The 25,956-nt window shown below is 45.1% G+C and overlaps 1 protein-coding gene across 1 annotated transcript in view; it reads right to left on the bottom strand.

Moving 5' to 3' along the window:
- Nucleotides 1-1,421: 1,421 nt before the first annotated feature.
- Nucleotides 1,422-25,956, bottom strand: part of THOC7 (THO complex subunit 7) — a 1,450,279-nt gene continuing 1,425,744 nt past the window's right edge. Inside the window, exon 8 of the mRNA XM_069643715.1 lies at nucleotides 1,422-2,452. Within this exon, the coding sequence (XP_069499816.1) occupies nucleotides 2,385-2,452 (68 nt within the window). The 3' untranslated portion in view covers nucleotides 1,422-2,384. The remainder of the gene's footprint in view (nucleotides 2,453-25,956) is intronic.

Below are 25,956 nucleotides of genomic sequence, written 5' to 3'. Positions count from 1 at the left end.
CAACTGCTTGCCGTCGAACCTCGACTCAAACCGCTGAAGCATGATTTGTCAACCCTAACCAGCTTTTACCACACTCTTTGAAGTGACTCGATTACGAAAGGATCCTTGTGTGCATGCCAGACCGCATCGCTCAAACAGTCAAACTGCTCTGAGCCACTGCATTCGAACCGTATTGATGTGAGCTCACGGCCTACATGACTCGCTACACCCAAACTTGGTTCGATCGGTTGGCACAACAAGCTCGAAGCATGGTTCGACACTCTCAAACCTCCTAAGAATAGCAAAAAGGTACATAACTTACAAACTGCTCCTCGGTTGGTATTAGTCTCCGATGTGCCTCCACCAGTTTAACCAATCCCTCAGCCCCCTATGCTGGCGCAAATGCAGTCACCCTGGGTCATATCTACATATGTGGTGGACCTGCCCCCTAATGCAAATCTTTTGGAACCAATGCACCACCAACATAAAAGAGATCACCCAGGTGACACTTCCCAATGAACTCGAAGTTGTTTTACTGGGCGCACTGGCACTAGGGTCCTATCTTGGGACTGGGAAGACTGCCAAACTTTTAACGCGAATGCTACTAGCGGCAAGGATTACAACGGCCCGGACATGGAAAACCATTGAGGGCCCCTCGATGATCTTGTGGTGGATTAAACTATGGGACATTCTGGTGGTGGAGAAGGTCACGGCGACCAAATCAGGTCTCCTACACCAGTACACAGACATCTGGGCCCCGCTTATGGAATATGACCAGAAGTTTCCGGCACAGACTCATAAATCAAGAACGGCGTGCTTGTCCCCACGAGATAGCAGGGAACTCGGACCACATGATCCTGACCAGGATGACCAGAGTGACGCCTAACCAGCAGAACGGGGAGGGAGGGAGAACATTTTGGGGTAATGGAAATCCTATTGTGTAACCGTTCAGTCCACAAAACGTTATACTATATGATGATATGCTCTTTACGTCTCTAAGCTGTTTTCTGTGTGCAACAGCTCAAAAATAAACATGTTAAAAAAAAAGGTACATAACTTCGTCCCTGGTCCTCCTTTGGGCACTGGAGACTGGTTAGGTCACTATTGCACCGTTTCCCACTGAAAGACATATCCTTTTATTCATTGTGGTTACTTATTACCTTTTCACCCCTGTTTCATCACCCATAGTACTGCATCTTTCAATATTTTGCATAATGTGGTATCTCTCTAAAGGAATGGGTTTTATAGTGTTTTTTAACATATACTTATACATTTGGTGTGCCTAATTAAAGTATATATGTTTATAGAACCTTGATTAAATGGTCCTTTTATTTAATGACTGAACTTTACTATTTGGGTAGCTAATGGAGCACATTCACAACCCTCATGAGAGTGTAGCCTTCCCTCAGCCCACGTTACCACAAAAGGCAAAGCAGGTATATCTGTTGGCTGGCTTGTTTTATCTTTATTATTGGAATCACAGTTGGTTTGGAAAATTGTGGAGGCTGTGTAGACAGTTTAGCCATTCACCCTAATACTCCTGCAGAGTAGAAGTCATTTAGTCACAGCGCCAAAAACAAAAAGAAAACAAACAGAGCAACTGATATCGAAAACAGATGTCCTCTAAAGGTATGTTAAGTGTGGGGGCACAGAAGTCAGTGCAAGGCTTGGATGGATGATAGCACAACATAAGAAGTCTATAAAACATTGTACAAACATCTTTGGATATTAAACATTCCCGATGTTTTACATAAAAGACTGCTGTATTATTAACCAATGTGTGTCTTTCATTGACTGCTACAGACGTAGATAAAATGTCCATTGTCCGACAGCCTCATTGCTCGATTTTTCAGCATCATTTCAGAATAAACATTAAACTGTAGTACAGTGTTCTTTCTTTTAGGCCAGATGCTGTTAAACACACACTAAAAATAAAACATAAAAAAGTGCAGCCAATTTTACTTTTAAGAAATAAGTCTGCTTAAACTAGAGATACATTGTTAAAATATCTACCATGGAATTTTTATTTGGAATAACAATTTCTACAGGATAATTCGGCATTCCAAGTTCTAATTAACATTATTCAGCAGTCGAAAGAGAAAACCTAATCATTTTTGAGAAAAAACAAAAATTGATGATACAAATCAACTTCACAACGCGTGCTAATTTTACATATACGTAAATATACACCTAAAATATGTTATGGTTATCAAGAAACCGTTTTAAAATACTACTGCTGTATAATACTTAACACTTTAACAATAACGGCGCGCTTAAATACGGTTTTTCGTCTAACAGCTTCTGGCACAAACAATGTTATTGCTTGCTAACAAATCGCAAGGCTTTCGATTATTTTACGTAGCAAAGGGCTTAGTGGACATTGATTGCATTAACTACTATAACATCTACTTCGTCTTTCCACTTTCCATCTCCGCTTCCTGCGACTCTTCAGTGAGCTTTTCATCATCTGAAACTTAAAAGTATGAACACCGTATTATGCGTTTTAAACCAATGACAACATGATAACATAACATTAACGAAAATACGACTGCCTCTAGTAATGCTAATCATGCAATGAACTGCATACATCTGAATGGCCACCATGAAACGATACAGGTCCAAGTCCAGTATGAAAGATGGAACGGTTATTTGCGCATACAATTCTTCTGCCACCACGTGGATAGATCAAGAAACGTCTTTGAAATGGTTGTCAGAAAATGTACAGTTAGAGACCATATATTTTCAGCCCAATGATAAGGGGCAAGGTCGCTCGAAAATTATATGTTTATGGCTTCCCTTCTGAGCAATTGTTAAATTTTTCTTTTCATCGTTATTTTTTGGGAAGGTTGTGCGGATCTCAGTGAATCCATGCTATATATCAGACCCTCTGCTCTAGAGTGATGTATCCAAATGCTGCAAAACAGTATTACAACAGAGTAACTTCAACTGTTACAGAGTAACACTTACATACATTTACATAAAGTAGCAAGTAGTAAGATTCTGATGCACGTGATAGAGAAAGAGGAAATAACCTAAGATTTTTCATAGCCACTTGGCCCAATTGAAAACCTGCCCAATCATTTTAATCTAAGCAGTAGTATTTTGCGAATGCATGTACCATATACCAGAGTTATGCTTTGCAGATTTCAGCAAGTCGAATAAACTCAACAAAGTGCAAGATTAACACAAAATGGCCTATTGGGGAACGATATCAATTAATTAATTCGATTAGGAAAAACTATTTTTGCTTATTGCCATTCCTGGCACACTTCCTAAGAATAAGTCTGTAGTCTTCAGTATAGCAGGGACGTCATTTCACCAAAATGCCTTGGGCAGCGAAAGTGACATCACACAACCCTTCACCTCTGATGACAGCACAGGAAGTGATGTCAATTGACCCCCCTCCCAGTGACATCACAGGAAGTGATGGCACATGATCTTTCACCCTTTAACAAAACAGGATGTGGCATCAAATATCATTGTTCCTCAGTACAATAAGAAAAATATGGTTACAATATCACTGTAATATGATATACAGTTCATAGAAGAATGGATCACAATAAGTAGCATTGATATCAGTGTGTATAGGCCCATATTACCAAATAACTGAATGTAAGCACACAACAACCTGAACTATTGTACATCACTCGGGCTAAGCGGTAAACAGACAGCACATCTCGAAGAGGCCTAAAGCCCAAAGCGCAGACACCTAGTGCCTACGAAGTCTGGCCACAGACTGCAAACAACAACTCACAAAAACTAGAAAAACGATCGTCTGGAGGGTTGACCAGAGCTCTGCTGATGGTTATGAATAATTTGCAACCTTCCAGCCATCACCTTTCTGTTTTGGTTATTTGGTAAGTAAGCCACAGTTTTTTTGTAAGATGGGAGGTAGAGGGGAAGGACGTGTTGCAGGTCACAGTAATTGTAAATAGCAGGTATGGGACAAGGTGCACAATCTAATGTTCTCAGGTGCTTCACAAGTAATGATAATAAAAACTTCAGATATTACTAATTCTCACGTTTTTATTTTCATTACTTGTGAACGACCTGAAAACATTAGATTGTGCACCTCATCTAATACCTGCTGTTTAAACTTTTTTTCGGCCAACCTGGAGGTAGAACACACCACTTACACAACATAGCAAATTTCTGAACATGTCATTTGTGAAGATAGAATCAACTACAACAAACCGTGCTGAAGTTTTCAGCTTCAGTGAGGATGAGGCACACAGAAACCTCTGACTAATCAAGTCTACTGGTGATGAATTGGTATCTTCGGACAAACCTGAGGCTTTGATGAAATAACTTGACTGATCAATATTCAGAGAGATTCATGTCAAATTACACGCAAAAACACTTCCACAATACCATCGGGCATGGAGAATACCACAAGGCTTGAGGGTTTCTTTAGAACCAACCCTCTGTATGGTCAATCCCACCTTTGTCAAACGTTGGCGACATATTTTGAACAAGTGTTCCTTATAATTAATATTACTAATGATAGAGCAACTTGCATGTAACATCGGCACTCTCGACAAAGAGATTAACAGTATTAAATTGAATTTGATTAACAACCTTTCTCAAGAATACATTTTTGTAATTCTAGAAGAGACGAACCAAAAACTTGATAAATACAAAAAGGAATTAGAAGCCAAAAAAATAAAAAAATTCAAAAGAGACACACACGATTACAGACTCAACATTGTCTACAGTTGGCAGAAGTACAACCAACAAAGAGCTCCTAAGTATAATCACCCAACAGTACCAAAACCTAGAGCACCCACTGTCGAAACAACATCCTGTGATGCATCTAGTACAGAGTTGGAGACAACTTCTGAGTTGGGTGCTGACACGTCAGCCGCAGCAACGAGCTCGACAGTTGCCAGTCAGGTCTCTTTTTTAGAAAGCGACAGACCCAAGAGGGAAAAAGAAAAAATCCACAAAGAAAGACGACGATAACAAGAAGAACCTAGTAGTGAACATCTCGAAATATCAGATATCTAAATTTGAACTTAGTGTTCTACAGAAAGTTCTGTCTTTTGAGCCGCAACACAGCAGTACTCTTTTAAGTGAAAAAATTGATTTCTTCAAATTGATGAGAAAACTCAAACTCAAAGTATTTTTTGATTCTCTAGAAGAACAGAGTTTTAGTAAGGAGGATTTGGGATCTTTGGAAAGGGCACCAAAGAGCATGTTTCATCCACCCGTACAAAACAAGATCCTGACTACCTTTTAGAAACAGGTATTGGAGAGTTTAAATTGGATAAAATTCCAACCCAAGAAACATGGGAACGTTACATATAGAGAGAGACAGGTTCTCAAAAGGCTGTTAGACAACCAAAGTTTAATTTTTAAACTAGCAGATAAGGGTGGGGCACTAGCCCTGAAGACAAGGTGAACTATATCAAAGACGTAGAGTGACAATTAAATGATAGGGAAACATATCAGGAGATCTCATATGATCTGACAGAGAAGGTGAGGACACTCATCAAAGAAGTCTTAGATGAGGCTGAGAACAGGGAAGTGATCTCTGAATGTACTAGAATGTTCCTGGAAGTAACACACCTGGTAATGCCGGTCCTTTATATATCACTCAAAATACACAAGAATTTAGTCAACCCACCTGGGTGCCCGATCATTGCAGCCATGGATAGTCTACTCGAAACACTTGTGAAATATCTTGATAAGGCCATTCAACAGCTAATACAGGGTAGTGCAATGTACATCAAGGACACCACTCACATTTTATCCAAACTCAAGACGACTAGGTTTGTAGAGGGACTAGAGGCCATGAGGTGGCTTCTGTTATCAACTGACAGGGTCTTTCTCCTTACTCTCCTGAAGTTGGTGCCGTTGAATAACTAGTTTAAATTTGAAGAGAGGTATTTTCTACGTGTCTCTGGGACAAGCATGGGTGCGGCCATGGCTCCTAGTTATGCAAACACCTACATGCTTTACCTAGAGACAGAACATGTTCTGAACTTGACTAGGTGAATGCAACATTTGTCCATGATTGTGAGGTATATTGATGATGTGTTTGGTATTTGGATGGGACCGATCAGTGAATTAGTTAAGCTTTTTACTATGACGAACTAGATGCACCCATCGGATCAAATTTACCACATTATTTAGTGAGACTAAGATCCAATTCCTTGATGTGGAGATGTATTATGAGAGTGGTGCACTTAAAGGGAAAGTACACTCAAAAATGTTATTGTCCAAGCGTTCAGGCATGTGTTTTTAAGCATACTGTGATCGATAGTAAAAAAAAATGTCCTATGCATCTTAAGTTAGTTTTCCTCACTTTTACACATGCGAAAAACAACAGGTCGAGTGTAGCCATCTTGTGCTAATCTTATCTGTTGCTGCATCGCCCTAAATTCAAGTGCCCTCGCAGTACTAAATCATATCACCCGCTCCTGAAGCGGTCATCACTATTACAAACTATATGCTCCACCTATTGTCATGATGTTAGTGGGCAGCGTACCCAAACACCCCAGTCATCACCCACGTAATAACGTCAGTTAACGCAGAACCCGGAAGAACAACACACACATCCTCTCACAGCGCGTCCCAAATCTGATTTGAAAACAATATTGTTAAAGGAAACATCCTTAATCTGCAATTTAATCAACAGAACAACATATTGTTTCATGTTTTCAGTGTGTATGCATGGTAGGTTTAGTTTTTGTGAAAGAATGCCACTATAATAAAACATACCAGACAATACGCGTCAGTGTGAACTGATTAATTTCTTCTTTCCCCACAAGCATCATCCCACGAAGTGACCTTCACTCCATGGGAGTGATGAGCCCAGCTGACCAATGTGGCATCCGAAATACGTCTGAAAAATAAACTAATTGTTTGCTGGCATCCACCAATGCAGCGCGATCCTGAATACTTTTTTAGCCATCACTAGTACGGGTTATGAACCTAAATGGGATGTCATTCATGACGCTGTGGACTTTCTATGGGCAATATCATACATTCTGGAGTCTCAACATTCTCGAAGTTGAGATACCTTTGAAGAATTTTTTTTTTTTTATTTCGGCAAAATTTAACTTTGTTAGACCCTGCAAGCTGTCTCTTGGCTTCTTTCCCAACAGGTATGCATTCATTATGTTGTGAGCGTAACAAGGGACAGCCTTCAATTGCATGCCGTCTTCTATAATTTATACATGTGTGTTCAGACTATCTATCCCACCTGAGGCAGCCGTGTATGTTCAAGCGAGACAGGTTACACAGCTTGCCCAAACCAAGTTAGTTGCATTCATGATCCGACTAGGCCTTGTGTCAATCGGCCATGCGAGTGCATCGAATAAGCGAGGATGAGTGTTAGACAATTTTTCAGATTCGTTCCCTAACTTTCTGATGCGGACCTAAGAAGTCAGTAGCCTTGTGCTCAACATCGACGGTCAAGCAAAAAGTGTTTCTTCTTGGGAAGGCCGTAGCAAGTCAGGAAGGGGCCTGAGGCGATGAAGAATTGGTTCCCACTATTAGAGTAGGATGTGCCCCTGGTGGCAGATCAGATTTCAAAATGTGAAAAAAGCTGGTGAGCGCAGGCTAACCCAGTCAACATTGAATTCCTTTACTAGACCCTATCCGTTGTACCGTGACTCTCAGCGAAGAAATCACATAGTCTAATAAACGGAACAATACATTTTTCCGATCTTCTGATACTCATATAATAGGAACGGTATAAACCTATGAATTGTATTCTTTATAGCTGTCATTCTAGGGGAGTTGGACCTTGGGGTGTAACATGCATTTACAGTTGCTTTTCGGTCCACAGAATATGGTAAGCAATTACTTCAAGTTAGTTTTGGACAACAGTTACACTCAAGGTAAGTAAAACCGATACTACAAGACACTAAAAGGCTGGTGCGACCTAAGATTCCTTTTGTGTCCGTCTAAAACAAAACATTATATGGTATAATGATATGATATGGCATTTGCAATGCGTCTATGCACAAGTGCTTCCAGGCGTGAAAAGGCAAGGGAAGGGGGAACAGAGGGAAGACAGAGACAACGTTCTTACTAGGCCAGATGAAATTGAGATCGCGCAAGTGCAGTGTAGGGGGGAAGGGGAAAAGTGGAGGATGAAAAGGGGAGGAGGCAGTGCAGGGCATAAAATAAACAGTGAAAATAAACAAATAAAGACAATACATAAAAAGTGCGGCGAGCTGGTGGCAAGTGCATGGGTTAGTGCAGGCATCACGTAGAGGGTTAGGGGGCTGTACGTATACAGAAACAGTTTGAAGGACAGGAAGCTTCCAAGTGGATTTTAAAGTCTCCAAGTAGGAGGAATTGAGTGGTTGAGACCAGGATGGAAGAGGAGAGGTCCACCCACTCATAGAGGAAGGAGGAGATCGGACCAGGTGGCAGATAGATGGTAGCCACAGTAAGGAAATGGCCAGGAGAGAGAGAGAACCTACAGACAAGGCATTCTACAGATGAGTAGGCCTGCACAGGTTTGACAGGGGCATTTATTAATTAAGAGGCATTACGTAAACATTAACAATGACCTTGGAGGAGTGGAAGGAGGCCAAGAGGGCCTCCACCGGGTGCCACCATTAATGGGAGAAGAAGAGAAAGGAGAGAGCACAGAGACCATATGTAGAGTCCATAGGTCTGGTGAGGGTTTGCCTGGAGGAAGCACTTGTATAGGTATCAGCGATAGGGAAGCCTAGGTTGGAGACCAGGATGTTCCTTTTAAACGTCTTCCTAACAGATTTATTGAGGAGAGCACGATAGTCGATAGAGAAGCAGTTAGAAAAGATAGGAGAGAGAGAGAGAGCACCATAGAGTAGGTAGGGAGAGGAGAGAAGAGGAAGGCTTGGGGAGGTAGGCGGGGAGAACACAAGTGAAGGACACCGGGAGGAGCTCATGTAAAGTAAATCCCAGAGATACACTGTATGGCAACCTAGCAACAACAGGCAATTATTGGCAAAATTTGACAAAGAGGATACATTTGAAAAGACAATTTGGAAGCTATGGTGAGCTATGTAGGGCTATGAAGAACCCAAAAAACGGGACTGAAACCGGCAGAGGAAGCGAGGGGTGCCCAAACAGGCATAACTATGAACAGCAGAGTCGATTCTGTCATATGGTGGCCCGGCGCAGAGGAGATGAAGCACCACTTGGAACCAAACAGGTCAGAGTAACCTAGGGGTCCGGGTGAAACATGGGTCGGTGCCCACGAAGTGAGAAGTGTCCATGGATACCGAGTCAGACCTGGCAGGGGGGAAAAGGGGGAAGGAGGGAGGGATTGAGGGGAGGGGGGCAAGAAGAACCGCACTCACGTAGGCATACAGACAAAAAGGGAAAGACATATCAGGCACACAGAGACCAGGGGAGGAGTAGCATGATAGACTAATGGCAAAGCCGTTATTGATTTTCTTACATAATGTGAAGGGCCTGATTACACTGGTAAAACGGAAGACACTCCAAATGCAGATAAAGAAACATTAACGCAGACTTATTCCTACTACAGGACATACACATACGGAAAGAAGACAAGCATAAGATACAGCTACAGCAATATTCACAATTGTACCAGGCAAATGCTAGCAACAAGACAGCGGGAGTAGTGGTAGGCTTTAAGAATACACTGGGCACGATAATAATTAATACGCTAGTGGACCGGAATGGGATACGTATTCATTCTGACCCAGATAGGAAAGAAAACTATCACCATAGGGACCTTATACGTCCCTAATACAGGTCAAGACCCGTTTCTAAAGCAGATCCTGGGGAAACTAGAGCAATTTGTAGTAGAGTAACTAATAATTACAGGACACTTTAATATGACCTGGGACCCGGAGATCGATAGGAGTAGTCAGAATATCCATAAGGGTGCACAGCCCTCGGAGGCGGTACCAGACAGAATGGAATGGATGGCGTTAAAGAATTTATGGAGGGTGAAAAAGGGACATGAGACAGGGTATACGTGCTTCTCGCATGTGCATTGGGCATACTCAAGAATAGACTATGCATGGGGGATCCCCGGGATACTGGGCTCACTAATGGACATAGAACTCGGTCGAATAGAAATATCAGACCATGCATTGATGAGGATATATTTTGGGGAGCTAAAAGCAAATACCCTCCTACAGTCAAGGAGGCTCCCAGGAGACCTACTGAGGGATTTGGTAATGCGAGAAATGGTGAGGGGTAAAATAATTGAATACTTCACAATGAACAATACAGCTGGGGTCCCGCTGAGGAGTGTATGAGGTGCCTTTAAGGAAGTGCTGAGGGACAGTTGATCTCTTTAAAAGCCCAAAGGCAGAAAGAAAGAAACAGATTAGAGAAAGTACTAGAGGAAGCACTGACGATGGCACAAAGTCTATTGACAAGCCGATAGACTAGGGAGAATTACAATAATTTTAAGGAGGCACATAGGCAGCTGTGGCTCCTAAACACTTCAAAGACGGAAAGCGCCCTATTAAGGCTTAAACAAAGATATTACGTGAGTGCAAATAAGGCAGACAAAATGCTAGCTAGGCTCCTGAAACAACACAAGGGTCAGCGGGATGTAGAGGGAATAACGTTAACAGACTGCGGGTTACAACGGAATCAAGAGGGCTAACTCAGGCCTTCACGGCATATTACAAGGAGCTGTACTCTACAGGGAAACCTGATTTACAAAAGATATGGGCATTCCTGGAAGGCATACAATTGACAAGGATGACGACAGAATAGAAGGAAAGCCTTGACCGGGAAATTAAAGAGGAGGAGGTGGAGAGAGCAATAAAAAACTTTACAAGCAATAAAGTACCAAGGCCAGGTGGCTTTACTGGGGTTTTTATAAGGTCTACTGTAAAGAGGCTTATGGAATCCTGGTGAAAATGTTTAATACATTTAGGGAGGGGGTGACCAATTCCGTGATGGAAGTGAAGGTAGTCCTTTTCGTGAAACCGAATAAAGACCCCACAAATTGTGGGTCATATAGGCCCATTGCACTATTGAATATAGATGCTAACATTTACACTGGGATATTAGCCGAGAGAGTAAAGGAGGTGCTCCCGGGAATTATTGGGCAAGAACAATGAGGTTTTATAAAGGGGAAGCAAATGTGTAATACCACCAGAAGGGTGATTGATCTGTTATAAAAACTAGAAATGAAGTAGTTACCGGCCACGCTCATCTCGCCGGATGCTGAGAAAGCCTTTGATAGGATAGAGTAGCTGTATCTGTTTCAGACGATGGTCCAAATGGGCTTTGGGCCGAAATATATACAAATGGTCAGAGCAAGCTATAGCACTCCTTTGACCAGCTTGGCAGTAAATAATCAAATCTTTGAAGCAATACATATAGAACGAGGGATGAGACAGGGATGCCCTTTATCCCCACAGCTCTATACTATTTACTTAGAACCCCTGTTACCGACAATTAGACAGAACCAGACCATTAAGGGGGTCCCCTTTGGGGGGAAACACACAAAACAGCAGCATATGCAGAAAACATGCTAATAACACTGGTGGAGCCGGAGAGGTCTATTCCTGCCCTAGTAATCACACTTAAAAAACAGGAAGGGCTGTCAAACTTAAAAATAAATATGGAGAAGTCCAGGATGTTAGAAATAGAACTCTCAAAGGAAATGGCCAATCAAACACAGAAGAGCTCCCCATTTCGGGTAGCGGATGGAAGCTTAACATATGTAGACATTAAACTGACAAGTAGGGTAGCCACGCTATATAAAGCAAACCTGCCTGACCTAATCAATCAGACCCAGATGGATTTTGCAAAGTTGTCCCCACAACAGATCTCCTAGATGGGACATATAAACACTGTAAAGATGGTGACCATCCTGAGGGTTCTTTATAGGTTCCACACACTGCCAATAGCTGCCTTTTTAAAAAAGATCTGAATACATTAATCTCTAGATTCATTCGGCAGAATTTACGCCAGAGAGTCGCTATGGACGTACTGAGGTCCCCAGACATAGGGGTGGAATAGGGCTCCCCAATATATATCAGTTCTATGAAGCAGCCCAACTCAGGGTAGTCAGGGAGTGGTTTTAAGGATGTACTGACAAAATATGGGCTCGCACGGACAGCTCAGTAGCCGGAATGTCCCTGACAGGTCTGCTCTGGCTACGGGGGAGTGAGGAACCACTGAATGCTCAATATGTGATATCTGGGATAAGAGAATCAAGAAAGGGCATTTATCGTCAATACCCTCTGCCTTTACGCCAATCTTCGACAGTCCCAATTTCCCTACGGGTATTACAAAAGGAGCATTTAAAAGGTGGAGGGAAAAGGGGTGTGAAAAGATTGTAGACATGATATGGGGAGGGGAAGTAATGTCATTTGTAGATTGCAAAACACAGGTGGGAGTGAGGGAAGGGGACCGATTCGAATATACCCAGCTCAGACATTGGTTGAGGCAGAAGGAGACTCAGCAGGCTGCATTGAGACCACTAACAAAATGTGGGGACAAACACCTAGTGTCGGATATATATAGACTGTTACAAAAATGTCCAGACCTAAGACCATGGCTGTATCAAGCAGCATGGGAAGACACGTTAGGGGAAGCAATACCCCCGAGACACTGGGTAGAACTGTGGAGGAACATTACAAAACTGACCAGGTCACTGCAACTGCGAAAGGCTAGGTATAAAATGATGCTCCAGTAGCACAACACCCCCAGCAAACTGCACAAAATGTTTCAATCTTCATACGAGGAATGTTGGAGGGGATGTAAGGGAGTGAGGAATTTGATGCACATCTACTGGGGCTACCCCAAGATAAAAGGATTCTGGGAGGAGATAATGAAAAGCCTACAGGAAATAGTCCTGGAAGCTCTATCCTTGACATTAGCAGAGACCCTGGGAGGGGTGCTGAACCCAGAGCTAAATATAATTTCAAAGTCTCAAAAAAGAGCCCTGACAACGGCACTTCTAGCCGCATGGATGGTAATTGCTAAGGACTGGAAACAAAGCTCCCCTACGTCGATAATGAGTTGGTAGCGTAAGCTTTGGGACATGGTGACGATGGAATGGATGACATACAGGGCCCAAGGGGATGCAACCAGGTTCCAGAAGGAGTGAGAAGAAATGCTAAATTTCCTGAAAAGCGACTTTGTGCAACAATGGTGCCCCCAAAACATTCGGGTGATAGACATGACCTGAAATATTGATATATATAAGAGGAAAATTGAGAAAGGACTTAAATATGTCAGAAGATGCGGAAATTGGGAAGCGGTTCCTTAAGCATGGGTTGGGGGATGGAAGCGGAGGAGACGGACGTTTTTTGTGAAAAATGTTTACTAAATGCCAATAAAAATACTTTAAAAAAGATGTATACACTACCTTTAAAATAATGAAAAGATTCAAGAACATATCTTCAAACATATATAAAATAAATTTCTTTCAAAGTAACTAATTCTGGAGGGGTGCTGTTACGCACGAGAGAAAATGGTCGCTCCCGTGTGAGCTCCGGCATGGACCAAGGCCGTAATGCCGACATAAGCATTTCTGATGACCGGTTCTTGACAGAAACTTTATAAAGTGTGCAGCAACGTCGGCAGAACAATCAGGGAAATTTTGGAGTCTGGAAAGTGAAAGATCCCTGAGATAAGGCAGCATCCGAATCCCACGTGCAACGGGAAGCGGCGCCTGGAGACAAGCCGAGGAACGAGAGGAGGAGCTTGGCGTGCAACAACACTGTTGCCCGCTGAACAACGGACAGCGCAACAACCATTTTGGAAAGGCTGCGGGTGCTCCGCTCCTCGTTGAGCGCCTGCGAGCGGCCCTCCCCACCCCGGACACTCTGCGATCACTGTGTAGCCTGTAGCTGCTGAGCCAGGCAGGCGCCGTGCACAGATCGCACGTGGGGGGTGTGGTGCGCGGAGTCGTGCAGCCTGAGGAGCCCCGGAGAGTGCGATTCTGGAGTCCAGGTGGACCTGATACAGATAAGTGGGGTGGCCACAACGGGGGGGTGAGGCACAGTGGAAAGTGAAATCCCCAGTGTGGATCAAGTTATATGCGCCCTCTGTGAGCGCAGGGAGTGGGTCCCCCTCCCTTCCCCACTTGGGGAACAGACACTTCCTATCAGCCGTCCTACCCTCTGCCATCTCCAGGGAAGACTGCACGCTGTGGCTGGGACACTAGCAAACTGTACCGGGCCGTCCATACGGTGTTGGGATTTACCCTGAGGGGCACATACGGCTACGGGGTAGCAAGCCAAGGAACACTGACCCCTTGTGCTGCGTCATGTGATCAATCCTCTGCAGACCACGCCAACACCCGTTAAAGTAAGACTAACACGCAGGGTTTCCTCGACGTGGCGGAGGGTGACAAAGACAGCGCACAGGATAAAAAAGACAGGGCACGAACATTCAAACCCAGTCGACTTGAGGCTGATGGGGGTTATGAGACTCCTGGAAGAGCATGATTGAACTGTAATACCTGGTAAAGATATTAAATTAATGCCATTCAGTATCTTAACAATGGAGATCCATGCAGAGAACGAGTACTGGTGCTAAGATCCGATAGCACCCCTGTGATAGGACAGATCAGGTCAAGGCCAACGCAGGCTCTCTCGGAGACAACAGCATTGCAGGTACAGCACAAAACAGCAACAACACCCTGTAAGCATGAAACTCGACAGTGGGGCACAAGCTAGGCCTGTTGGTACGTAGCCTTAGTGTCCTGGATCCCTTCACATTTATTGGAGGGCAGGTGGGATCCCCCATCCGGCACGCTCCATAAGAGGACAGAGGTAAATCAGTATTCCACACTGTAGATGTGAAGTGTATGAAGGGGCGTATTGCAATTCAACTCATAGAATAGTTCATTCCGAGGAAACAATGCCAAAGGGCTTCAGCCCCGAGAGGAGTAAAGGATCCATTGACAAGTTCACGACACCACTACAGAAAGAACCTGACATAATGATGGCGGAGAGTGCGCTCTCACACGAACAACAGACCCCCCCGGCGACGATGATGGAACCTCAGGTGGTCTTTCTCGCCATGCAGCAGGGCTTCTCGGCCCTCAATGACAAACTAGATGGGATCACGGCGAATGTGGCGTCCATCAAAACGCAACTGGACAAAACAACTTCGCGCATGACCGAGGCTGAAACAAGAATATCTGGCACGGAAGATGCCCTTGAAACCCTGAAGACCACGGTCTCGAAGATGGCGATTGATCTGGGGACTGTGAAATCCAAATGCGAGGACTTAGAGGCAAGGTCAAGACGTAATAATATTCGCATAGTTGGTGTTCCGGAGGAAGCAATAAAAGGTACCATGGAAAGGGCAGTGGAAGACCTCTTGCAAACCCTCCTAGGTGACCCTGGATGGTCGCCGATGTTCATTATCGAGCGGGCTCACAGATCCCTCGCCCCAAAGCCGAAACCAGGAGCTTACCCTAGGCCAATAATAGCCCGAGTGATGAACTACAGGGATAGGGATTTAATTTTGAAGGCCGCAAGTGAAAAGCAAGAGTTACGATGGGAAGCTATTATCATATGCATTTTTCCAGACTTTACTCTGGCGATACAACAAGAGAGGAAGCTCTTTACAGGGGTAAAAAAACTGCTATGGGAACAACAGATTCAGTATGCTATGCTGTACCCGGCGAGACTCAAAATCCATTTCCAGAACAAAATTCATTTCTTTACGTTCCCAGAAGAAGCAGCGAACTTTGTGGAAACGCATATTCCTGCTCCGGTTGGTCTCCCCAGGATAGAGGAGACTTAGTGGCCTTTGCGGTTATATAAAAAACGGGCAAGTTTCTGCTATGTAACGAAAAATTTCCAAAGCAATGGCCACCCCCCCCAGGGGGGGCCCTCACAGGGGGTGTATATGATTGAATTTACAGGTTTTGTTAAATTGTGATACCCCCACAGGTTTCAATATAGGTGAGAGCAACAAAGTTGGACCGGTCTACCTTTCACCAGTTCCAAGATGGCATGGGCACTGGAACACGCCGCAGGCCCCCCTGTAGCAGGTGCACATCCAGTGATGGGAGGGGAGGGTTGGGATCCTATGAGCACAGTTGAAGTTGGGGGAACTGTGAGGGTGGGGGGAGGGGACAGGTTGGGACTGTTGGGTTCAGGTTATGTTAAGGATGGTAGTAAAACAAAACGCACACAGGTAATGAACATGATGACCATCACGCTCCTAATAGAGACATATTTATTTGCACATATTGATAGTTGCTTCATAGACGATGGCTGAAAGCAACGCTGACAATATCAAAGTTTTAAGTTGGAATGTCTGAGGCCTAGGATCCAGAGTTAAGAAGAGGAAAATCTTAGCATACATTAATAGACAGGTCCCTAGGATAATATTTCTGCAGGAAACACATGTGGGACCCCAACAGGGGGGACAACTAGTCCCGGCTTGGGGAACACATCAGTATTTTACAACATACTCTAAACGGGCAAGGGGGACGGCGATTCTAGTACATAAAACCCTGCAGTTTAAATGCATGGATGTGGAATGTGACTCTGAGGGGAGGTTTGTCCTACTCCATGGCATACTCTGCAACAAGGAGATAGTCCTCCTAAACATATATGGTCCAAATGTAGACAATACGGAATTCTTCTCCAAAATATTCGGGACGTTGGCCGCCTACCCGACGCCGCATTTGTTAATTTGGGTGGAGATTTTAACACCATCCTAGATGTCCACACAGACCGCACATCGACACATACTAGTGCAATGACCAAAGCAGCACAGACTATAAGTACACATATGGTAGACTTAGGTCTAAAAGACACCTGGAAAACACTAAATCCCACTAAAAGAGAATACACTTACTACTCTACGGTGCATGACATGCACTCCAGAATAGATTTGTGGCTGGTAGATGATGTAGTCCTGTCCTGGGTCACAACCGCACAGCATTACCCTAGAACATATTCTGATCATTCCCCGATCCAGTTAACGTTACAAATCCCTGGCATTGTAGCAACGTGACCAATGTGGAGATTTAAACCTGCGGCATTGTGAGATCTGGTCTACAGGAACGCAATGGACCAACAAATACAAGAATATTTCGATATCAATGAAAATTCGGTGTCCAGTCAAGCAATAGTGTGGCAAGCATTTAAGGTTTATATAAGGGGAAGCTCTATATCGACAGAAAATGGAATCCTTAAAGACATCAGGGGCAGACTGAATAGATTGGAATCGCAAATAGCATCACTTCAATCTCATTATGCACAAACACCATCAACTCACCTCAGTTCTGACATAAAGGCAAAACTAGATGAATATAATGAGGCAGCAGATCAAGAAATCCGATACTTTGATAAACCAGTTGCAGCGTGCCGATATGGGGAGGGTGAGTGCCCCGGGAGGTTGCTGGCCAGGACAGTGAGGGGAAAGAGGGGACCAATGACCATACCGTGCATACAAAGGTCAGATGGTTCAGTTACCACCGACCAAGGCAAGATCAAAGAAACGTTCCACGCATTCTACAAAAGTCTTTACTCTCCGCAATCCGACGCCACGGATGCGGAAATTGAACAATATCTGTCACAAATACCAACGACATTGCTGGCCGGCGACACTAGGGAACTGTTAGAGATGCCGATAACCGAGGCTGAAATGTTTGAGGCGATAATGGCATTGCCCATCGGGAAAGCCCCAGGCACTGACGGCCTGGGGGCTGAGTTTTACAAGGAGTTTGGTCCCCTGCTGGTGCCCAGATTAATGGCAGTGTGGAGTGAGGCCCTACATAATGGAGAACTCCCTGAAACCACTAGGGAAGCAGTAATTATGCTATTAAGTCAGGGAAACCCCCAGAGGAGTGTGGGTCATATAGACCGTTATCATTAATAAATACTGACGCAAAGATCCTATCCAAAATACTGGCAACTAGACTAACACCGTTGATGCCTTATATGGTCCACGAAGACCAGGCAGGGTTTATTAAGGGAAGGTCCACTGCAACCAATGTCAGAAGATGCCATAAAATTTTAGCTACAACACCCCCCCCCCTCCCCCCGAGGTCCAGGCCATAGCCGTTTCCTTGGATATGCATAAAGCTTTCGACGCGGTTTCGTGGCCCTTTCTCTTCGGGGTGCTGCGTCATTATGGGTTCGGCCCCAATTTTCTGAAGTGGATAAAAATTCTATACACATGTCCCCATGCAAAAATAAGAATCAATGGGATCCTAACAGATAAACTAGAGCTGAACGGGGGAACCCGACAAGGATGCCCATTATCACCATTACTGTTTGCATTAGTAATTGAGCTCTTGGTAGATATCCTTAGGGCACAGCACGGTACAGCACAGCAGGACTAAGGCTAGATGGCAAACTACACATCATAACTTTATACGTGGATGATATTTTGTTATATCTAAGGAATCCGGATCGATCCTTGGGCAAGGTACTGGCGGAGGTTAAACGGTTCGGGGAATACTCGGGTCTACGTCTTAACTCCAGCAAATCGGAGATATTCCCAATCACAGAAAACACACCGCAACCACAGGACCTATATGGTCTCGTTTGGAGCCCGACTCATATTCTTTATCTGTGTGCATACATTGCCAGAACAGCACAGCTCTCCCATGCCTTGAACTACAGTGTATTAGCCGATGCTCTATGCATAAAAATGAAACGTTGGAGCGCCCTCCCCATATCACTGATGGGCAGGGTAGCACTAATTAAAATGATCATATTACCAAAGCTTTTTTATCTATTCAGCACAATTCCTGTCTGGCCGGGCCGATCTTTGTTCACCACACTGACTAGTGCATGCACCTCGTTTGTATGGGGAGGACATCCTAGAGTGAGCTGGAAAGTGTTGTCGGATACATACTCTAGGGGAGGAATGATGCCACCTGACCTGGAATTATACTATCTAGCTGCGCAGGCACACGACGCCTCCCAATGGGCTACACAATTCCTCAATCCTGAGACCCCAATACCCGGTCAAAAAGAGCGCGAAGCGGTAGTGGCGGTTGTAGGGGAGGAGTGGTCCGAAAGACCCCCCTTGCCTACATCCCCACCCCAGATGAGGGCCATGGCCCATCGGGCATCCCCTCCTTACCACCAGGGCCCAGGTGGTGGAGGGCTCACCTGCTGAAGACATTGCCCACACGTATTGAATTTAGCTAGGCCTCAGAAACCATTTTGTCTAATAAAGATGGTGTGAGCTCAGCACACTGTAGCGCGGCCCCCACCCTCAGAGAGTTTCAGTTATCCCTGTTACCGCAGCACCCTGGCAGATCCACTGTGAGCCCGTTCCCACGAACAAGACGGACATGAGCTAGCATAAGATACTAACATTGTAACATTTCATCTTCCGCAGTGTATCATTGCCCCTAGCATGACCCGGTCAGCAAGGCCTGGGTGATGGAGAGAACTCGAACTCGCTACTACCTCACTCACTGCAAAATGTATATGCATATAACTAAATGCTGTAATTGTTAAAACATAGTGTACGAATAAGGTGCTCAGACTGGCTATATTTGAGACACATTTAGCAAAGTTGAAATGTACGTCTTCGAGTGATTCAAATAAGTATTATAGAGTGTTCAAATGTTTGTGATGTTTTCACCTAAAGTCAGCAACATACGAGGAAGATACCTTTTGTGAATATGTGCAAGGCCATTCCCCCTCCCACCCTGCGAAGACTGCCAAACAAGGGAACAGAGGCCCGCGCCGCGCTTCTCCACCTCCCCCAACCAGACTGGAGCCGCTTCAAAGATTTGTAGTCCCCTCTGCAGCACCCAAGGCCACGGCCCGCCACCTGCATTATTTACAGCACAGCAGTAAACCTCTGCCCGAATACACAAATCCAAAGGCGCCCCCTAGTAAACCCCACAACCCACCGGATCATCTTAGACTTATGGCCCTGTGCAATTAGGACACCCAATACTGTGGCAACACACAGCGGCACATTCATAACAACTTCTAACAAGACAGAAAGAGATGTACCGCCCGTCCCATGCCCTGAAACTTAGCACCTCGACCTATGGCACCGGTCAACGGGACACTGGTAACCATGTCCTGACGTATTACCATCAGACCCCTCACAAGGTGCATTCCTCCTGTGTTGCATTAACCTGTAGAATAACCTATTGGAAGATTTACTAAAGAAGATAATATTGCAATGACTGAATGACTGCGGTGTGCATGGCATAGGGCAAATAAGTCAGGAAAAGACATTCATCTCTGACACTGGCCACAATGGCACAACAACACCGCCCGGATGAACTCAGCTGACCTGCCAGGCCCAGCCCAACCCACGAGGCTGACCAGTGACGTCCTCCAGCCAAGGCCAACCACATCGCAGCAGCACCTATAGCTAGTCATCGCCACCCAATCCCATTGAACTTGTACCCCCTATAGTATGTAGGTTCTTATGATGTTTTTTGTAAATATATACGCCTGTCTTTGCTATTGTCAGACAGAGCGCTCTCGGAGTTTGCAGAGTTCTTTGCATGCCCTATTCTGATTGATAAACTCCCATTTAAGCTCACCCCCACTCTGTCTTAGCTTTATTCCCGACTTGGGAGAGTCCGTCATTGTCTCTCATTGCGGGGAGGATCGTGCTGGTTGGGGACGCAGGCCTTCAGTGGTGACCCCGAAAGCGTGATTATTATTATTATTATTTTCCCGACCTATCATTACCGTCCCCTTTTGGCACGAGAATCTCCGGTCGAAAAGGGATACGCACGGTGCGCCGGCTCCGGAAGGCTGCCCGCCAACGGCGACCGGTACACTAAGAAGTGCGCACTCAATAGAGAGAGGGTACGGGATCCCGGTTGAAAAATCCCCTTTGAGTACCGCTCGCCAGAGCCGGGGCTGACTGTTGAGCGGACGGCAACACTGCCTGGACGGACCCAGTTTCGGAGACTATCGGTTCAAGACGGGCACGTGAGTATTGAGTGCGAGCGATCGTAAAGGGAGTGGAGGAGGAAATCTAGGACAGAGAACGAAGAGGGGTAGAAAAGGGGGTACGCAGATCTACTAAGGATCATCCTAAACTTTCTTTGCTTTTTCTTTGCATATGGCCATTAGGATTAAGAGGTGAATAAGAGATAAAAGTGACGGGAACCTAGCACCGAAAGGGGGTGGAAGGCGGCGCCGCATAGTGCTATCTTGACTAGTACTGGGAATATATTAAGAAGTGGATAATAAGATAAAAGTGTCTGGCAAAGGGGGACACAGAGAATATATTAGTGACTGCTATTCTTTCTATTCTTTTCTTTAGGGTTGGGGGGGGAAAAATAAAAGTGGGATCAGTATAAAAAAATAAGAGAGAAAGTAAGAGACAGAGAGTTCTACTAGAAGAGGGAAGAACAAACCAATAAATATATATATACATATATGCGCATACATATATCTGAATAAGACGGACAGGGACAGCCGGCTAGGGAGGAAAGGGAGGGCAGCTTGAATTGTGAATAGAGTGTTACAGAGAGGTGTGTGCACCTCGTATGCGTCAGAAGACAATTTGGTGCTGTGGGTGTGTAAAAATGGCTATAAATGTATAGTAATTGAATGGTCATGGTAAGTGAGGCCGGATAAAGCTTCTTGAAGACAAAAATGACAAGGTGAAGTGAGTGTGTACCTTTTTGATTTCCGGGTTAATATTGTCAAAATCACTGATGGTTTGCTCTTGTATGTGCCCCCCCAAAGAGAATAGAATAGAGACTGTGTACAGCCAGTTTTGTATTGTGCGGGCAGGGGGAAGAGCACAAAGGAGCCCATTATTGAATGTGAAGTAGAAGACGAAAACTCATATTGGTAATACATTTACATTGTAATTGTGGACACACAGAGACACACAAGTACTAGGAAAACACAAAGATGGGGGCCGAAACACCCTTATCACATATTTGTAAGAACCTACCAGGGTACGCGGAGCGAATTAAGAAATATCATGACCAATGGATAACAGAGCTGAAGGGAGAGGGGTTACCCCAGATATGGCCCGAGGGGGGGTCATTTGATAAAAGTGTTCTGGATATGGTGGCCACATGCATTTGTTTGAAATACAAGGGGAAGCAGTTGCACAATAGGAGGGAAATATTAGATCTCTGGAGGTTATTTGAAGAGATACCACCGCCTAAAGCACCAGCATTAAATCCTGACCTACCATCTACCACTGACAATCCACTGATGATACAGAAAGATGCTAAAGAATCGTCAAATTTAGAGCCACCAATAGAGGTAATAAGCTTGTACCCGATATTAAACAAGCCTGTGCCCGCAGAAGGGTACAGTGACCCCACTTATGTGCCTCCCCCGACAACTACTACACCCCACCGGCCAACGGCACCCCCGCCATATGAAAGTACAAGGGAGCGAGCCCAGGCAAGTACACAAAGGGTGGACATAGAAAAGCTAACAGATGATTTACAATCAAGACTCTCAATAGCAAAAGATGAGCTCTCAAGGATAAAAGACATATGTGAACAAACAGCACTTAATGCAGCAAGATCAGGGTGCACGTCTAGAGCGCCAAGTAAGAATAGAACACTTGAAGACGGGTGGAAAAAAGGTGAGATACTGTTCAGAATTGAGGAAGAACCGACACGAATAATCGAAGTAGGGACACAAGAGGGAGGTATTGATAAAGAAGAAAGGCCTATGGGGGACAGAGAGGAACTACTATGTTCAATGAGAACACTGGATGATGAGTGGACGGGGCGATTAAGGAACAGGGTGGGGAAAATGGCATCATTGGGAACATCAGGAGTGAAGACTGGAACAGAGACCACGATGAAAGGAAAGTTACAGCTCCCGCTGATACATAGGGGAGGAGGGAGACCGAATTACATCTCATGGGCGCAGATGGACAAGGCCAATTTATTGAAGTTAATGCCCCCGTTATCGGGAGGGGCAAGTAAGTGGATATACGCCTTTGAGAAACACACTGCCGGGGTACCCCTAGCAATAGGAGATGTGAAGAGCTTGCTTGTATCAGCAGTGGGGGATCAGGCTGATAGAGTATGGGTCAAGGCCGGTTTCCCGGGAGTAACATTAGACTGCGACCGCCATGACGGGGCCTCCTTTAACACAGTGCGTGCAAGGGTGTGGGATGCCTTGCGAGAAACGTTTCCAGATACGCCAGACTTGCAGTCAGTAATGCAGTGTACAATGAATGACGGGGAGGATGCTATGGATTACATTTTTCGGGTCCAAGAGATGTGGAGAGCAGAAACGGGCACGCCCTGGTATCAATCGACATCTTTATTTTACTTTATCATAAAAAGAGGGCTCCCAAAAGAGGTGCAAAAGGCGCTCGACAAGATAGCAGGCATTGAAGCGAAAGGATGGCCTGAGATTCAAAGCATAATAGTGCACCACTGTAAGAGGATAAAAGAAAGGGAGAAGGAGGTGGCGCAGAAAAGATTGGCAGACGAAGCGAAACTAGTGCAGACAAAGTTGGTGAAGGTCGCAGCAGCAGTAGCCGCGCTCCCACACAGCAGGGAGGGAGATGAGGAGGAGGAGGGGCTGGTAGCAATACAAGGAAGGATGGCAACTAATTGGGTTGGAGCAGGACAGCGGCAGTGGAACGAGCAGGAGCAAGGAGGAGGTCCGCAGTGGCAAGAGTGGACCCCTCGAGGGGGACGAGGTGGGTACAGGGGCCGAAGAGGAGGTGGACCGGGGTACGGGGGAATGGGAGGAAATGGATGGCAGGGACCTAGAGGTGCGCAAGGGAGTTGTTGGAACTGCGGAAGATGGGGGCATTACTCTAGGGAGTGCAGAGGCAGACCCAACAACGGGTTCCAAGAGGTAGAACATTATGGCCATCCCCACCCGGGGAGCCCATATGGTCTTCCAATGGGACAACAACAACAGAGAAACCCAGGTCAAGGAAATAATGAGCAACAACAGGGACATCAGTATAGAACACAGAACCACCCACAAAACAATGACAATATGCAGTACACGCCAGGCAACCCTTTTGCGACAGCAGCAAACGGGGCCCCCGCACCAGCACCCTATAGCGGCGTATCAGTGGTTTCAGGGAGTGTCTTCAATCAAGGGGGGGCGATGAGACACCCCGCATAGGACAGCCCTCAGAGAACACTTGCGTGTCCAGTTCTATCTACCACCTACGATGCATCAGAGGAACCATTGGTAGGGGCGCAGATAGGAGACAAGCAGTTCATATTCATGGTTGATTCGGGAGCGGAGAAATCATGTATTAGAGAGGGCCGGTTCCTGTTATCTAACCGGAAGTTAGAGACGCAGGGGTTCTCTGGGGCTGTAATTGAAGTTCCTTACACAGAAACATTGGATGTAACAGTGGGGGGTAAGACTGTAAAGACACCCTTACTGTATTATGAACACTCACCAATAAATTTATTAGGGAGGGATCTCCTGAGTAAACTCAACATGACCATATCATTCACTGAGAGAGGTATAGTGTGTTCAACACCCGGAATATGCCCATTGCGTGCAATGTTGGTAGTACAAGCCCACACAACCACACAAGAAGTACGAGGGTTGCCGGAAAATGAGGAAATGTTTATTGAAGGGCTAAAGACATTGGCCCTCATAATTCCAGAGCTGAGAAGAATGGACTGGAGGATTCCAGCAGAGTTCCTCTTCCGCCCCATAGTGTGCCCCGACACAGCACCAGCATCAGTGCTATCATTAGACTTGCACGCTGTACAGGTATCAGCAAAAAGGATTGCTGTGATTGGATTAGATATGGAAGGATGTGAGTGGCGTACAGTGCTGTGTACGAATGCCAACATCGCCCTAAGAGACTTAACAGATGAGGATCTCTTTTCAGATGCAGAAGGGGATGGTGAAATAGTAATGGAAATAGCGATGCCCTGTGACATTTTGATTCAAGCCAGGGAAATCCCCGTTCAACTGATGGCAGTGGTAGGAGCACCGCCGTCATTCTTTGATGATGACATGAGACTCGTACCAATTAATTTGTGGACAACAGGCCCCCATGATGTAGGGCTGTTGCATGGAGTACAACCTGTGATAATTAAATTAAAGCAAGGAGCAATTTTACCCCGAGTGAAACAGTATCCATTGTCCCGTGAAGCTGAAGAAGGGATAAAAGAGACAATAAATGCACTACTAGCACAAGGGATCATAGTGCCTTCAAACTCACCATGTAACACATGCATTTACCCGATCAAAAAAGCAAAGGGAGGGTCCTGGAGGATGATACAGGATTTACGCCCCTTGAATGATGTAATTCAGAAAGAGTTCCCTTTGGTCCCGAACCCTGCATCAATACTATGCAGTATCCCAAAAACGGCATCACACTTCACGGTGGTCGACTTGAAGAACGCATTTTTCTCCATCCCCCTGGCTGAAGAGAGTAGATACCTGACAGCGTTCACACTAGGGGGAAAGAGATATGAACATTGCAGATTACCGCAGGGATACTGTGAGAGCCCAAGCATATTCAACCGCATATTGCATGAAGACTTGGGAAACCTATCAGTTGAGAGTACAATCATTCAGTACGTAGACGATTTACTAGTGTGTGCACAAGACAAGGACACATGCAGAAAGGATTCAACAACACTCCTGACTCTATTGGCCAACAAGGGGTACAAGGTAGACAAGGGAAAGCTACAGTACTGTATGACAGAGGTCTTATACTTGGGACAGCTAATATCAAAAGATGGAAAATGAATAATCCCCGATAGGGTAGAAGCGATAAGATCAGTGGGAGAACCCACAACAGTGAAAGACATGCAGAAGTTCTTGGGAATGTGCAAATATTGCCGAGCATGGATATTAGATTATGCAGCATACAGGAGACCCCTACTACAAGCACTCAAGGAAGCACAACAGGAGAACAAAAAAATAGAATGGTCAGAAGAAATGAGTGCATCATTTAAATCATTAAAAGAGTTAATTTCAAGCGCTCCAGTACTCGCAAATCCTGATTATGGACGCGAGTTTTACCTATTCTCACACTGCAAGGGAACACTCATGACAGCTGTACTGACACAGAAGACGTCCCTAGGAGACAAGCCTTTGGCTTACTATAGTGGTACTCTAGATGCCGTAA

The sequence above is a fragment of the Ambystoma mexicanum genome, chromosome 2p, assembly GCF_040938575.1.
Source record: "Ambystoma mexicanum isolate Mex_15411 chromosome 2p, UKY_AmexF1_1, whole genome shotgun sequence".
Classification (NCBI taxonomy): domain Eukaryota; kingdom Metazoa; phylum Chordata; class Amphibia; order Caudata; family Ambystomatidae; genus Ambystoma; species Ambystoma mexicanum.
The sequence above is the reverse complement of the archived record's forward strand: the minus strand, read 5'-3'. Positions and strand labels throughout refer to the sequence as shown.